The 16259-nt window shown below is 42.8% G+C and overlaps 1 protein-coding gene across 1 annotated transcript in view; it reads left to right on the forward strand.

The window, feature by feature from the left end:
• The window catches only part of alg8 (ALG8 alpha-1,3-glucosyltransferase), a 28498-nt gene that overhangs the window by 1160 nt on the left and 11079 nt on the right, over window positions 1-16259 (forward strand). Inside the window, exons 3-7 of the mRNA XM_090200177.1 lie at window positions 1096-1289; window positions 7452-7561; window positions 8024-8091; window positions 12495-12621; window positions 12847-12950. Coding sequence (XP_090056303.1) covers window positions 1096-1289; window positions 7452-7561; window positions 8024-8091; window positions 12495-12621; window positions 12847-12950 — 603 coding nt within the window. The remainder of the gene's footprint in view (window positions 1-1095; window positions 1290-7451; window positions 7562-8023; window positions 8092-12494; window positions 12622-12846; window positions 12951-16259) is intronic.

Below are 16259 nucleotides of genomic sequence, written 5' to 3' on the forward strand. Positions count from 1 at the left end.
GGAATCAACGCAACATTAGCCACTTTCTCATAAATAGACATGTACAACATTGGTCATCATGCTCAGACTTGAAACATAATGCAACATACCGAAACTGTGCAAAACTAACTAAGCAAGAGATTTAGTTGTAGGCAGAACGCTTTGGAGTAGGATTCTATAGCATTGACAGGCATGACTCAGGCCTATATGCAAATAGACCATTGCCATAATGCATCTGTGCCATTCACTTTGAACTGGAATGTGTTTACTGCATAAGTGGTCGTGAGTAGATAAGTTTGTTTTGAGATCAAAGCAAGAGCTGCATGTAGCCACGTGTGCACATTTGTTCATATCCTTTGCTAGTTAGTAAGTTATTATCCCAGTTATAGATAATTTGTAGTAAGCAATGGGGGTGTGATTGCTTCTTACAAGAGCACAAAATGTGTACATTTCTAGACATCTTTGAAAAGTGAGTTGGGTAAAGAGCTTTTTTTTGGTCTTAAAGGGGCAGTGTTGTATTTTGAGACAGGCATGAATAAGCTAAGTAGCCAATAGGCAGAGGGTAGCATCATTTGTCTGATTCACTGTAATAATGGTATGGGAATAATGTATTTTATAAAGTGGTTTCTTGAATCAAACAACGCAACAACATTTTCAATCACCTCCTTGTCTGAAAGACAAGTGGATAAACAGGTTAATGTCAAGCCCTGCATGTTTTTTTCCCAAAAGTTTCATGGAATGTAGGCCTACATTGAACACCACACATTGGCCACTGTAGGCTGAATGATAGAACAGCTATTTCCATGCTATGGAATGGAATGCATTTCTCTATTGTTTCTGACGGTAGGCCACTCTGGTAGGCCTACATTATGATCATCCCCAGTAGCCTACTTGACTACTTTCTGAAACTGTAACTTAAAATGGGTACAGCTTCAGTGGTCAAGGTAAACGCACGCTGGAAGATGCACAGAATTTTCACAATGTTCAAGTTTGCGCTCATCAGACCTAAAATTTGCTCACTGCCCCCACAAAATAGAGGGAGCATTGCCTGTCGGAAGTCAAATTTTACCTATAGAATACAAATGTTTATGACTGTGTTTTTGTCTTTCTGTGTAGAACACCTCAGAGTGGACCCTGGACTACCCTCCTTTGTTCGCCTGGTTTGAGTATAGCCTGTCCCACGTGGCTCAGCATTTTGACAAGGAGATGCTGGTGGTGCAGAATCTCCTCTACACCAGTCCTGCTACCATCCTTTTCCAGAGGCTCTCTGTCATCGTGACGGACATAGTCTTCATTTACGCTGTCAAAGAGTGAGTGTTTTCTCCAGGGGAAGGGAAGAAGCTAAAGAAATGCAAATAAATATGTTTTATGCATGGAGGATGCCTTAAGTATTAAAGTATCATAAATAGACATGTACTACTGCGTTGGTCATCATACTCAGACTTTTAAGGTATAATGCAGCTGTGTTTATCATTTCTGGGTAACAATTAAGTGCCTTCTGTGATTGTTTACAATTGAAATGGTCAAATATAACGTCTTAGCAGAAAGTATTTTAAAAAGCAATAATTTTGATAGGACTGTCTGGGACAATCAGACAGTCTGGACTGTCTGATTGAGGTAGAGTCCTGCATTGGGTTGGATACACATGATTTTCCTGCGGTTGAGCTGCAAATAAATCAGCTGGCAGGTGGAATGAAAACATTCTTTCAACTCGCAGGTCGGCTCGCGATTCAGAACAATTATATTGCAGGTCGGAAATGTTTTAAATTAAGATAATATTATTATTTTATAAACCCAGGAGCTTGTTGTGTTTTCCATTAGGCTATGTGAGCGGTGAGGCAGACATGACCTAGGCTACCAGCCACCCAGCGAGAGAGTGGAGCAGGGAACTGTCCATTAGTTGGCTATTTGTGTGGTTCTCAAACATTCCTAATATGTCCACCTGCAGAGCTTACAGTGGGGCAAAAAAGTACACTGCTCAAAAAAATAAAGGGAACACTAAAATAACACATCCTAGATCTGAATGAATGAAATATTCGTATTAAATACTTTTTTCTTTACATAGTTGAATGTGCTGACAACAAAATGACACAAAAATTATCAATGGAAATCGAATTTATCAACCCATGGAGGTCTGGATTTGGAGTCACACTCAAAATTAAAGTGGAAAACCACACTACAGGCTGATCCAACTTTGATGTAGGCCTGAGTCAAAATGAGGCTCAGTAGTGTGTGTGGCCTCCACGTGCCTGTATGACCTCCCTACAACGCCTGGGCATGCTCCTGATGAGGTGGCGGATGGTCTCCTGAGGGATCTCCTCCCAGACCTGGACTAAAGCATCCGCCAACTCCTGGACAGTCTGTGATGCAACGTGGCGTTGGTGGATGGAGCGAGACATGATGTCCCAGATGTGCTCAATTGGATTCAGGTCTGGGGAACGGGCGGGCCAGTCCATAGCATCAATGCCTTCCTCTTGCAGGAACTGCTGACACACTCCATCCACATGAGGTCTAGCATTGTCTTGCATTAGGAGGAACCCAGGGCCAACCGCACCAGCATATGGTCTCACAAGGGGTCTGAGGATCTCATCTCAGTACCTAATGGCAGTCAGGCTACCTCTGGCGAGCACATGGAGGGCTGTGCGGTCCCCCAAAGAAATGCCAGCCCACACCATGATTGACCCACCGCCAAACCGGTCATGCTGGAGGATGTTGCAGGCAGCAGAACGTTCTCCACGGCGTCTCCAGACTGTCACGTCTGTCACATGCTCAGTGTGAACCTGCTTTCATATGTGAAGAGCACAGGGCGCCATTGGCGAATTTGCCAATCTTGGTATTCTCTGGCAAATTAAAAACGTCCTGCACGGTGTTGGGCTGTAAGCACAACCCCCACCTGTGGACGTCGGGCCCTCATACCACCCTCATGGAGTCTGTTTCTGACCGTTTGAGCAGACACATGCACATTTGTGGCCTGCTGGAGGTCATTTTGCAGGGCTCTGGCAGTGCTCCTCCTGCTCCTCCTTGCACAAAGGCGGAGGTAGCGGTCCTGCTGCTGGGTTGTTGCCCTCCTACGGCCTCCTCCACGTCTCCTGATGTACTGGCCTGTCTCCTGGTAGCGCCTCCATGCTCTGGACACTACGCTGACAGACACAGCACACCTTCTTGCCACAGCTCGCATTGATGTGCCATCCAGGATGAGCTGCTCTACCTGAGCCACTTGTGTGGGTTGTAGACTCCGTCTCATGCTACCACTAGAGTGAAAGCACCGCCAGCTTTCAAAAGTGACCAAAACATCAGCCAGGAAGCATAGGAACTGAGAAGTGGTCTGTGGTCCCCACCTGAAGAACCACTCCTTTATTGGGGGTGTCTTGCTAATTGCCTATAATTTCCACCCGTTGTCTATTCCATTTGCACAACAGCATGTGAAATTTATTGTCAATCAGTGTTCCTTCCTAAGTGGACAGTTTGATTTCACAGTGGACAGTTTGTTTAAGTGTTCCCTTTATTTTTTTGAGCAGTGTATTTAGTCAGCCACCAATTGTGCAAGTTCTCTCACTTAAAAAGATGAGAGAGGCCTGTAGTTTTTATCATAGGTACACTTCAACTATGACAGACAAAATGAGATTTTTTTTCCCCCAGAAAATCACATTGTAGGATCTTTAATGAATTTATTTGCAAATTATGGTGGAAAATAAGTATTTGGTCACCTACAAACAAGCAAGATTTCTGGCTCTCACAGACCTGTAACTTTAAGAGGCTCCTCTGTCCTCCACTCGTTACCTGTATTAATAGCACCTGTTTGAACTTGTTATCAGTATAAAAGACACCTGTCCACAACCTCAAACAGTCACACTCCAAACTCCACTATGGCCAAGACCAAAGAGCTGTCAAAGGACACCAGAAACAAAATTGTAGACCTGCACCAGGCTGGGAAGACTGAATCTGCAATAGGTAAGCAGCTTGGTTTGAAGAAATCAACCGTGGGAGCAATTATTAGGAAATGGAAGACATACAAGACCACTGATAATCTCCCTCGATCTGGGGCTCCACGTAAGATCTCACCCCGTGGGGTCAAAATGATCACAAGAACGGTGAGCAAAAATCCCAGAACCACACGGGGGGACCTAGTGAATGACCTGCAGAGAGCTGGGACCAAAGTAACAAAGCCTACCATCAGTAACACACTACGCCGCCAGGGACTCAAATCCTGCAGTGCCAGACATGTCCCCCTGCTTAAGCCAGTGCATGTCCAGGCCCGTCTGAAGTTTGCTAGAGAGCATTTGGATGATCCAGAAGAAGATTGGGAGAATGTCATATGGTCAGATGAAACCAAAATATAACTTTTTGGTAAACTCAACTCGTTGTGTTTGGAGGACAAAGAATGCTGAGTTGCATCCAAAGAACACCATACCTACTGTGAAGCATGGGGGTGGAAACATCCTGCTTTGGGGCTGTTTTTCTGCAAAGGGACCAGGAGGACTGATCCGTGTAAAGGAAAGAATGAATGCGGCCATGTATCGTGAGATTTTGAGTGAAAACCTCCTTCCATCAGCAAGGGCATTGAAGATGAAACGTGGCTGGGTCTTTCAGCATGAAAATGATCCCAAACACACCGCCCGGGCAATGAAGGTCCTGGAGTAGCCTAGCCAGTCTCCAGATCTCAACCCCATAGAAAATCATCTTTGGAGGGAGTTGAATGTCTGTGTTCAAATCAAATTTTATTTGTCACATACACATGGTTAGCAGATGTTAATGCGAGTGTAGGGAAAGGCTTTTGCTTCTAGTTCCGACAATGCAGTAATAACCAACAAGTAATCTAGCTAACAATTCCAAAACTACTACCTTATAGACATACGTGTAAGGGGATAAAGAATATGTACAGTGCCTTGCGAAAGTATTCGGCCCCCTTGAACTTTGCGACCTTTTGCCACATTTCATTATATTGCTATATTGCTGCCCTGTCAGAACTAGAAGCACAAGCATTTCGCTACATCCGCAATAACATCTGCTAAACACGTGAATGTGACAAATACAATTTGATTTGTCTCAACTATGGAGTCCATGCAGTCTCGTAGGTGGTTGACCGCATGCTCCGCCCAGTGGCGGGCATTCAAGGCGTCACCGTGGGTGGGTCCTATCGCCTGTTTTGAGAGAGAAGATTTCCTCTCTTTGGAAGCGGGCTATTCGGGTGGTTCCCATGTCTGAAGCACAGAGCGGTTGGTACAACCTGTATTCCCGAGTTCCAAACAGCAATGGATTGCTGTGTCCCATCCTGGAAAAGTGTGGTTTGGACAAGCATCTCAAGGAGTGCAAGTTCAAAATGCTCACACTTCGGTGGCTAGTACAGTCGGTGCGTCCCAGCAATTGGTTTACATACAGTGCCTTCACCAAAGTATTCACACCTTTTGACTTATTCCACATTTTGTTGTGTTACAGCCTTAGATGTAGATGTTTTGCCACTGGCCTACACAAAGTACCCCATGGCGTCAAAGTGGAGTAGTGTTTTTATACATTTTTACAAATTTGCTGAACAAGTCACAAGTTGCATGGACTCACTCTGTGTACAATTATAGTGTTTAACATGATTTTGTCAGGACTACCTCATCTCTGTACCCCCACACATACAATCTGTAAGGTCCCTTAGTCAAGCAGTGAATATCAAACACACATTCAACCACAAAGACCAGGGAGGTTCTCCAATGCCTCATAAAGAAGGACACCTATTGGTAGATGGGTAAAAATAAAAGCAGACCATTGAATATCCCTTTGAGCATGGTGAAGTTATTAATTACACTTTGGATGGTGTATCAATACACCCAAATGATCCATCAGACACTGTCTTCCATCCCGTTTGCAACAAGTCACTAAATTAAAGCTGCAAAAGTTTTTGTCCTGAATACAAAGTGTTATGTTTGAGGAAAATACAACACATCATTTAGTACCACTCTCTATATTTTCAAGCATAGTGGTGGCTGCATCATGTTATCTGTATGCTTGTAATCATTAGGGACTGTGGAGTTTTTCAGGATAAAAAAGAAACAGAATGGAGTTTAGCACAGGAAAAATCCTAGAAGAAAATCTGGTTCAGTCTGCTGTCCACCAGGCACTGGGAGATACATTCACCTTTCAGCAGGGCAATAATATAAAACACAAGGTCAAATCTACACTGGAGTTGCTTACCAAGAAGCCAGTGAATGTTCCTGAGTGGCTGAGTTACAGTTTTGACTTAAATCTGGTTTAGAATCTATGGCAAGACTTGAAAATGGTTGTCTAGCAATGATCAACAACCAATATGACAGCTTGAATAAAAAAAAAAAAAGACATAATGGGCAAATGTTTGCCCAATCCAGATGTGGAATGCTCTCAGAGACTTACCCAGAAAGACTCATAGCTGTAATCGCGGCTAAAGGTAATTCAAACATGTACTTACTCAGGGGGTTGAATGCTTACACAATCAAGATATAGTAGTATTTTTCATAATTTCTTAACAATAAAAAAATAAAAATAATATCCACTTTGACATTAAGAGTATTTTGTGTAGATCGTTGACAAAAAATAAACAATTAAACCATTTTAATCCCACTTTGTAACACAACAAAATGTTGGAAAAGTCAAAGGGTGTGAATACTTTTTGAAGGCACTGTAGATACACATCTGGACGCATCTCGCCATTGCCATCAGTTGCTCAAGGTATCCCAGTCGCGCCTGAGTGCGTTGACTCCTTGTTGTCGCAGGGGGTTCCCATGGCCCGGGTAGTGTCCCGCAGGGTGAGCACGACATCGGTGGCGTACATCAACAGGCAGTCTCTCTCCTAACCCATTATCTGCTCTTAGTGCGCATTTCCAATCGCTCAGGGTGACATAGCCTCCGCATCTCTCAACGTGGGTGCGGATATACTTTCCGTGGGAGGTGCGCATTATCGCACTGTCAGGTGGTTTGGGCTTGCTGAAGAGCAGTACTGAATTGAGGAAAGTCATGGGAGCGCTGATGTTATATCTAGGAAGGCGGGGCTTGCAAGGGCAGGCTCTGCATTTATTAGCTCATTGGGTGTGTTTTAGTTTTCTTCAGGTGAATGTGATTGGTCGTTGACTCCCCATAGTATGTTATTCCTTGTTCCCTCATTCAGGGAACAGTAGTTATATTCATAACTGTACATTATTGGCAGAGAGGAGGGCACACTTTGTTATTGGTCTGATAATTTATAGCAAAACCCCACCCATGCAAAACAAGCTGAAATTTCAGGTCCTTTTCAAACAGCTCTTACACTAAAAGGGCATCATTTTCACAATTGCATAGTATTATTCCAACCTAATAGTGTGGAAATATATTTAACACACAGGAAAATCATGTTTTTGACTGCACTGTCTCTTTAAGGATTTTCTTTGTTAATATTTATTTTTTGTGTTTTGTATATACTGTACAGTGTGTTTCAGTCCCCCATTTATAACCACTGTTTTTCTCTCTTCCTGCAGATGCTGTAGAAGTGTGAGGGAAGAGAAGGGTTCCAAGGACCTCCTGGGGCATCCATTTTTCATCCTGGCAGCTCTGCTTTTGTGGAACTTTGGCCTCCTCATCGTTGACCGTATCCTTCACTCACTACTCTGAGACCTGGGTTGTGTTCTTTAGGCCTCCAATATGAAAGAAAACACACTGAAACATGGAAGGATTACAGAGACCTGTCCAATAAGAAACTCATATAAAACTCATGTTTTAAAACGGTGTGCCCTTATGAACATGAAAAGAAGAGAAAAGCCTGCACACTGAATATGCTCCCAATTACCACCTTAATTTACTTTATCATTATCAGGTCAAAAGGTAAGACCACCAACTGCCCTAATGAACATGACCCAACTGTGTTGACAAGGTCAATGAGCTTACATGACCTAGTTCATTATGGCAATTCAACTCTATAGAGCTGTAACTAAGCAGTCTAGTGAAACTAACGCTAGAAAAATAAGTGGTTAATAGGGATCACTTAATGCTGTTAGCTACCATAACAGGTATTAACCAGCATGTCTCTCAAGTCCTTAGTGTTTCCATCCAGACATTCATTTCCAGTACAATGGTTTCCTGTTTGGAATACTACTGCTATCAGTGGCAAGACATTTACAGGTACTGTACCTACCCAACCACCCTTCTCCACAACACCAATGATTCCTGCTTAACTCGACCATGCTGAATCATGTGCAAAGTTAAGATCCTTTATTTAGATAAGTTTAAGAAACATGAATGGTTATGCCATTTTGTTCTTCATTTGAATGTAGTATTGATCAAATAATATTGTATTTGTCACATGCACCGAATACGAGAGGTGAAGACTTTACCGTGAAATGCTTACTTATGCGTACTGTCCCAACAATGCAGAGTTAAAAAGTCTGAAAAAATGTCACAAAAAAATAACAAATTTCGAGGCCAAATAGAAGGAGGACCGGTACCGAGTCAATGTGCAGGGGTACGAAGTAGTTGAAGTAATATGTACAGTGCCTTCAGAAAGTATTCACACCCTTTGACTTTTTCCACATTTTTTGTGTTACAGCCTGAATTAAAAATGGATTAAATTGAGATTTGTTGGTCACTGGTCTACACACAATATCCTATGTCAAAGTGGAATTATGTTTTTCGAAATTTAAAAATATTGATTAAAAATGAAAGGCTGAAATGTCTTGAGTCAATAAGTACTCAACCCCTTTTGTTATGGCAAAGGAGTCAAAATTTGCTTAACAAGTCTGTGTGCATTAATAGTGTTTAACATGATTTTTTTAATGACTACCTCATCTTTGTACCCCACACATACAATTATCTGTAAGGCCCCTCAATCAAACAGTGAATTTCAAACACAGATTCAACCACAAAGACCAAGGAGGTTTTCCAATGCCTCGCAAAGAAGTGCATCTATTGGTAGATGGGTAAAAAAAAAAAAAAGCTGACATTTAATTCCCTTTGAGCGTGATGATGTTATTAATTACACTTTGGCTGGTGTATCATTACACCCATTAACTCCAAAAATAAATGTGTCCTTCCTAACTCAGTTGCCGGAGAGGAAGGAAACCGCTCAGGGATTTCACTGTGGTGAAAGGCCAATAGTGACTTTAAAACATTTACAGAGTTTAATGTCTGTGATAGGAGAAAACTGAGGATGGATCAACAACATTGTAGTTACTCCACAATACTAACTTAATTGACAGAGTGAAAAGAAGGAAGCCTGTACAGAATAAAAATATTCCACCGGACACTGTCCTGCTGAATTCACCTTTCAGCAGGACAATAACCTAAAACACAAAGCCAAATCTACACTGGAGTTGCTTACCAAGAAGAAAATATAAGTGGTGCAGTGGTCTAAGGCACTACATCGCAGTGCTAGCTGTGTCACTAGAGATCCTGGTTGGAGTCCAAGCTCTTTCGCAGCCGGCCGCGACGGGGAGGCCCATGGGGCGGCACACAATTTGCCCTGGATCTTCCGGGTTAGGGGAGTGTTTGGCCGGCAGGGATGTTCTTGTCCCATCGCACTCTAGCGACTCCTGTAGCAGGCCGGGTGCATTGCACGCCGGTCGCCAGGTGTACGTTTTTTAAATATTTTTAAGCAGCATTGTGTCAAGAAGCAGTGCACCTTGGCTGGGTTGTGTTTTGGAGGACGCATGGCTTTCGACCTTCGCCTCTCCCGAGTCCGTACGGGATTTTCAGCGATGGGACAAGACTGTAACTACCAATTGTATACCACGAAATTGGTGAGAGAAGACAAGAAAATATTAATGTTCCTGAGTAGCTGAGTTAGAGTTTTGACTTGTTCTTTAAAAAAATAAAAAATAAACTTTTTTTTTAACTAGACAAGTCAGTTAAGAACAAATTCTTATTTACAATGACGGCCTACCAAAAGGCAAAAGGTCTCCTGCTGGACAAGAGAAACACCAAAACACTACATAAAGAGAGACCTAAGACAACAACATAACAAGGCAGCAACACGTAAAAAAACCACTATGGTAGGAACACAACATGACAACAACATGGCAGCAACACGTAAAAAAAACACTATGGTAGGAACACAACATGACAACAACATGGCAGCAGCACAACATGGTAGCAGCACAAAACATGGTACAAATGATTGTGCACAGACAACAGTACAAAGGGCAAGAAGGTAGTGACAACAATACATCACACGAAGCAGCCACAACTGTCACTAAGAGTGTCCATGATTGAGTCTTTGAATGAAGAGATGGAGTTAAGACGATCCAGTTTGAGTGTTTTTTGCAGCTCGTTCCAGTCGCTTGCCACAGGGAACTGAAAAGAGGAGCGATCCAGGAATGTGTGTGCTTTGGAGACCTTTAACAGAATGAGACTGGCAGAACGGGAGTTGTATGTGGAGGATGAGGGTTGCAGTAAGTATCTCAGATGGGGGGGGGAGTAAGGCCTAAGAGGGTTTATAAATAAGCATCAACCAGTGGGTCTTGCATCAGGTATGACCATTTTACAGAGTGTAGAGTGCAGTGATGTGTCCTATAAAGAGCATTGGTGGCAAATCTGATGGCTGAATGGTATATAACATCTAGCCGCGCGAGAGCACCGTTACCTGCCGATCTATAAATTACGGCTCCGTAGTCTAGCATGGGTAGGTTGGTCATCCTAAATCTGCTAGAAAATCTATCGCACAATCTGGAATTGGTCTTGCCAGAGCTTAAAGAATAATGGGCAAATGAAAGACTCAGAGCTGTAATAGTTGCCAAAGGTGATTCTAACATGTATTGACTCAGGGGGTTGAATACTTATTTAATCAATATATATTAATGTTTTATTTTTCATTATGTTTTTTTTTTTTAATATAAATGTTAGAATTCTTCCACTTTGATATTCGAGAGTATTTTGTGTAGATAATTGACAAAAAAAGGACAATTAAATCCATTTGAATCCCACTTTGTAACACAACAAAATGTGGGAAAAGTCAAAGGGTGTGAGTACTTTTTGAATGCACTGTAGGTAGGGGTAAAAGTGACTAGGCAATCAGGATAGCTCAACAGAGTAGCAGCAGTGTGTGTGTGTGTTAGATGACAGTGAAGTATGTGTGGGTAGAGTCCAGTGAGTGTGCATAGAGCCGGTCCAAGAGAGTCTGTGCAACAAAAAAAGGTCAATACAAATACTCCGGGTGGCCATTGGATGAACTGTTCAGTAGTCTTATGGCTTGGGGGTAGAAGCTGTTCAGGAGCCTTTTGGTCCCAGATTTGGCGCTCCGGTACCGCTTACCATGCGGTAGCCGAGAGAGCGGTCTTTAGGTGGCTGGAGTCTTTGACAGTTTTTTGGGCCTTCCTCTGACACCGCCTAGTATAAATGGCAGGGAGCTCGGCCCAAGGGATGTACTGGGCCGTACACACTACCCTCTGTAGTGCCTTACGGTCAGATGCCAAGCAGTGATGCAACCAGTCAATATGCTAAAAATGGTACAGCTGTAGAACTTTTTGAAAATCTGAGGACCCAGGACAAATCTTTTCAGCCTCCTGAGGAGGAAGAGATGTTGTTGTGCCCTCTTCACGACTTGTGTTGGTGTGTTTGGACCATAATAGGTCCTTAGTGATGTATACACCGAGGAACTTAAAGCACTCGAACCGCTCCACTACAGCCTCGTTGATGTGAATAGGGGCGTCCTCGGCCCGTTGTTTCCTGTAGATCAAATCAAATTTTATTAGTCACATGCACCGAATACAACAGGTGTAGACCGTACAGTGAAACGCTTACTTACAAGCCCCTAACCAACAGTGCTGTTTCAAAAAACATGGATAAGAATAAGAGATAAAAGTAACAAGGAATTAAGGAGGAGCAGTTAAAAATAACAATATTTTCAGGGGGGTGCCGGTGCAGAGTCAATGTGCGGAGGCACCGGTTAGTTGAGGATGATCAGCTTCTTTGTCTTGCTTACATTGTGGGAGAGGTTGTTGTCCTGACACCACACTGTGAGGTCTCTGACCTGCTACCTATAGTCTGTCTCATCATCGTCGGTGATCAGGCCTTCCACCGTCGTGTCGTCGGTAAACTTAATGATGGTGTTGCAGTCGTGGGTGAACAGGGAGTACAGGAGGGGACTTAGAACGCACCCCTAAAGGGGCCCCCGTGTTGAGGGTCAGCATGGCGGATGTGTTGTTGCCTACCCTCACCACCTGGGGCTACCTGTCCGAAAGACAGGATCCATTTGTAGAGGGAGTTGTTCAGTCCCAGGGTCCTTAATTTAGTGATGAGCTTGGAGTGCATTTCATGGCTACAGATGTGAGTGCTATGGGACGATAGTCATTTAGAGAGGTTCCCTTGGCATTCTTGGGCAGAGGGACTATGGTGGTCTGCTTGAAAAATCTAGGTATTACAGACTGGGTCAGGGAAAGGTTGAAAATGTCAGTGAAGACACTTGCCACCTGGTTAGTGCATGCTCTGAGTAAGCGTCTTGGTAATCCGTCTGGATTTTTTTTATAAGCGGATTACTGTCTTTTCATACAGACATTTGAAGCTATTTTATGACATTATTTCTGGTTGAGCAGGGCAGACACCTGGAGGGGGCGTTGCTCTTCACTGTTCTCCTAAACCTGAAACACATCTACCTGTACATTGCTCCTGCCTACGGGATCTTCCTGCTGCGGAGCTACTGCTTCACTGAGGACAACACAGGTAACAGAGATAACACCAGAGCTAGCAGGTTACACAGGGTAACTCAAGAGTTAGCTGTTGGGTGAAAAACAGAAAAGGAACATTTTCAGGAGAAACACCAGAGATGTTACCTGGGTAACAGTAAGCGTGAATACAGGTTGATGACATCTCAAATGAATTTGATTCTGAAAAATAAGATAATATGATTGTTTATTCACTCTGTTCCTCTCTGTGTGTTTCCTTCAGATGGCTCTGTGAGATGGAGCAGTTTCAGTCCTGTTCGTCTGGTAGCTCTGGGATCTATCGTGATCTCTGTCGGCGCCCTGTCCTTTGGTCCGTTCATTGCTATGGTACAGTAGGTACTCTGTCAGTACAACAGCAGAATTCTAGCAGAGCATGCTGATGTAGATACCATTTATGTCTATTTTTACCTCTGTCAGGTTCGCATTTATGCAGGATTTGGCATTTTTCACCCAGAAAAGGAAAGATAAAACACTTGCTGCATTTTGTAAATGCACATCTAAAATGTGACTTGTTTCAGGAAACTAGGCGTATGTCGCGTGTCATTAGTCCACAAGAGAGGCATTTCTTTAAAATGCATTTTTGGGCAGAAATGCCTTCTGGAATATGTGAACTTACATGTGCCTTAATAACAAACTTGTATGTCGCCTGTAAATACGAATACAATTGTTAATTTACGAGCCTAGTTGGTTTACCCACGGAAAAAGACAGGAACCTTCCCGCTAGCCATGATTGGCTGAGATAATGGATGGGCTGGACATGCCAAGAGATGATTTCGGATTGGTCTGCCATGTAGCACGCTTCTGTCTACAGCATGAGCTGCTCAATATGTGTAGATAATCCTTTCTAACTCTGCTTTTTTGAAAGATATTATGAAAAACTGCAAAAGTGCACTCCACTTTCTGGAGGACCGAGTTTTGAAATCAGTGGAATGCCCGATGGAAGCAGAGTATGATAGCTAAGGAGATGGAGAAAATTCAGGTGTCTCATTGCAAATGCACAGGGAGTCGAAAAGAGAACACCTATAAAACACCTGTCTCCGAATAACATCCTCAAACTAAGGGCAACCATGATGGCAGCGAGGGAGAAGCGTTCATTTATGTATACAGGTAAGAGAGTCTAGCTTGCTACATTTTCAGATATTATAACCCGGACAACGCTGGGCCAATTGTGCACCGCCCTATGGGACTCCCAAACTCAGCCGGTTGTGATACAGCCCGGGATAGAACCAGGGTCTGTAGTGACACCTCAAGCACTGAGATGCAGTGCCTTAGACCGCTGCGCCACTCTGGAGCCTTAAACTTAACACTAGCTAGCTAGCTAACAAGCTAGAAACAATTTTTTTATTTTATGAAGTTGCTTTTATTTGCCTGGTTTACTAGATTGACATATACAAAATTAATTTTCAAACGGGTGGGTTTATTGGTGTTAAAATACACCAGTTATGCCAATTATGTTCATGATGTCACTGCGACAACTGTATACAGACATGCTGATAGACGTACCAAAACATTCAAGGGCCATTTTCTCAAAAGTGGGGTTACAAGTTTATCAACGTTCAAATAATTACTTTCCCTTTGTTTCTTAACTGTAGTGTATGATATACCATTTTCTAGCTCTGAGTCTCTAATGAAGAGCTCATTGACTTCCAACGTGGCATTGTCGTAGGATGCCACCTTTCCAACAAGTCAGTTCGTAAAATTTCTGCCCTGCTAGAGCTGCCCCGGTCAACTGTAAGTTTTGTTATTGTGAAGTGGAAAGTAGAAGCAACGACGGCTCAGCCGCATAGTGGTAGGCCACACAAGCTCACAGAAGGGGACCGCTGAAGTGTGTAGCGTGTAACAATCCTCTGTCCTCGGTTACAACACTCACTACAGTTCCAAACTTCCTCTGGAAGCAACGTCAGCACAATAACTGTTCATCTGGAGATTCATGAAATTGGTTTCCATGGCCGAGCAGCCCTAAAATAACCCCATGTGCAATGACGAGCTTCGGTTGGAGTGGTGTAAAGCTCGCGCCATTGGACTCTGGAGCAGTGAAGACGCATTCTTTGAAGTGTTGAATCACGCTTCACCATCTGGCAGTTCAACGGACGAATCTGGTTTTGGCTGATGCCAGGAGAACACTACCTACCCGAATGCATAGTGCCAACTGTAAAGTTTTTGGTGGAGGAGGAATAATGGTCTTGGGCTGTTTTTCATAGTTCGGAATAGGCCCCTTAGTTCCGGTGAAGGGAAACCGTAGGCCTTTTTTTGAGATGTTTGACGAGTGTCCTTATACTTTTGGTCATGTAGTGTGTGGCTGCTAGCCAAATAGCATTGCACTTTTATTGTCATTCGATGAAATCATACTAAAATATGTTGTGTGAAGAAAAACCATAGTTTCACGCCCTTTCTCACTCTATTGAAGAAAAAGAAAAAACACTGACTTTCAATGTAAAACTTGAAATAGTTTAAAACTGATTTATTTTGGTCTGTTTTTTGAAAATGTAGTTTTCTGGAAGCTAATTCGACCCCTTATATTTTTGCTGCAGCTCTCTGCCCCCGATTGCTGAATCATTAGCCCATATTTTGCCGATTATATCTGGTACTATCCCCAAGGTTTGGCGTCCTTGGGCGTCCTATGTAAGCCCCCTTCACAAAGATGGTGACCCTTGTGACCTAAATAATTATTGCCCTATTTCTAAACTTTCTTGCCTAGCTAAAATATTAGAATCCTTAATTCATTCTCAGCCAAGATATTTCTTGTCTTTGAAATGTATTCTAAATGTACATCAGTCGGGTTTTAGACCAGATCTCTGCTGCATCCCTAGTTATAAATTATGTGGTTAACTGTATGGATAAAAGTCAACATTGTGCTGCCCTCTTCATTGGCCTGTCAAATGCTTTTGATACTGTTGATCACTTACTGCTAATTCAGAAGTCTGTCTGTAAAAAGTTGTCACCTGCACTTGTATGCGATGATACTGTTGTGTATGCTGTTGCCCCCACGGTTGACCAGGATCTATCTGAACTACAGTCTGCCTTCATTTTATTACAGAAAAACTTTATTGACCTGAAATTTGTATTGAATGCAGGTAAAAGTAAGTATATGTTGTTCTCTAGAGCGCAAAAAAATACATAGTGTACATATTGATTGTGTCCCAGCTTACAAATATCTGGGTGTCTGGATAGATAAAAAGCTGTCTTTTTAAAAAGCATATTGATGGCTTAGTAAAGAAGCTGAGAATAAAATTGGGCTTCTATAGAACTAGGTACTGGCTCTCGCTAAATAGTAGAAAGTAGTTATTCAGTCGATGTTCCTATCGGTGCTAGACAATGGCGACATCATCTGCATGAACGCAGTTGCCACTTCATTAAAGCCGCTAGATGCAGCTTATCATAGCGCCTGCGGTTTATTACAGGCGGGAATTTTAGTACTCATCACTGCATTCTCTACCAGAAAGTTGGTTGGCCCTCTTTGATTTCACGTAAGTTGATACATTGCTGTTTTCATTTATAAAGCCGTTTACGAAAAGGCCCACTGTACCTAACATCATTACTAAACTTTAGACATAGTTACCCACCCCACCCGGTCTTCGGGATGGCTAACTCTGGAAATTCCTTTGGTCTCTTCTGAGTTAGGTAAATCAGCTTTTA

The sequence above is a fragment of the Oncorhynchus mykiss genome, chromosome 15 (genome assembly GCF_057628025.1).
Source record: "Oncorhynchus mykiss isolate SJ-2025 chromosome 15, ASM5762802v1, whole genome shotgun sequence".
Taxonomy (NCBI): Eukaryota; Metazoa; Chordata; class Actinopteri; order Salmoniformes; family Salmonidae; genus Oncorhynchus; species Oncorhynchus mykiss.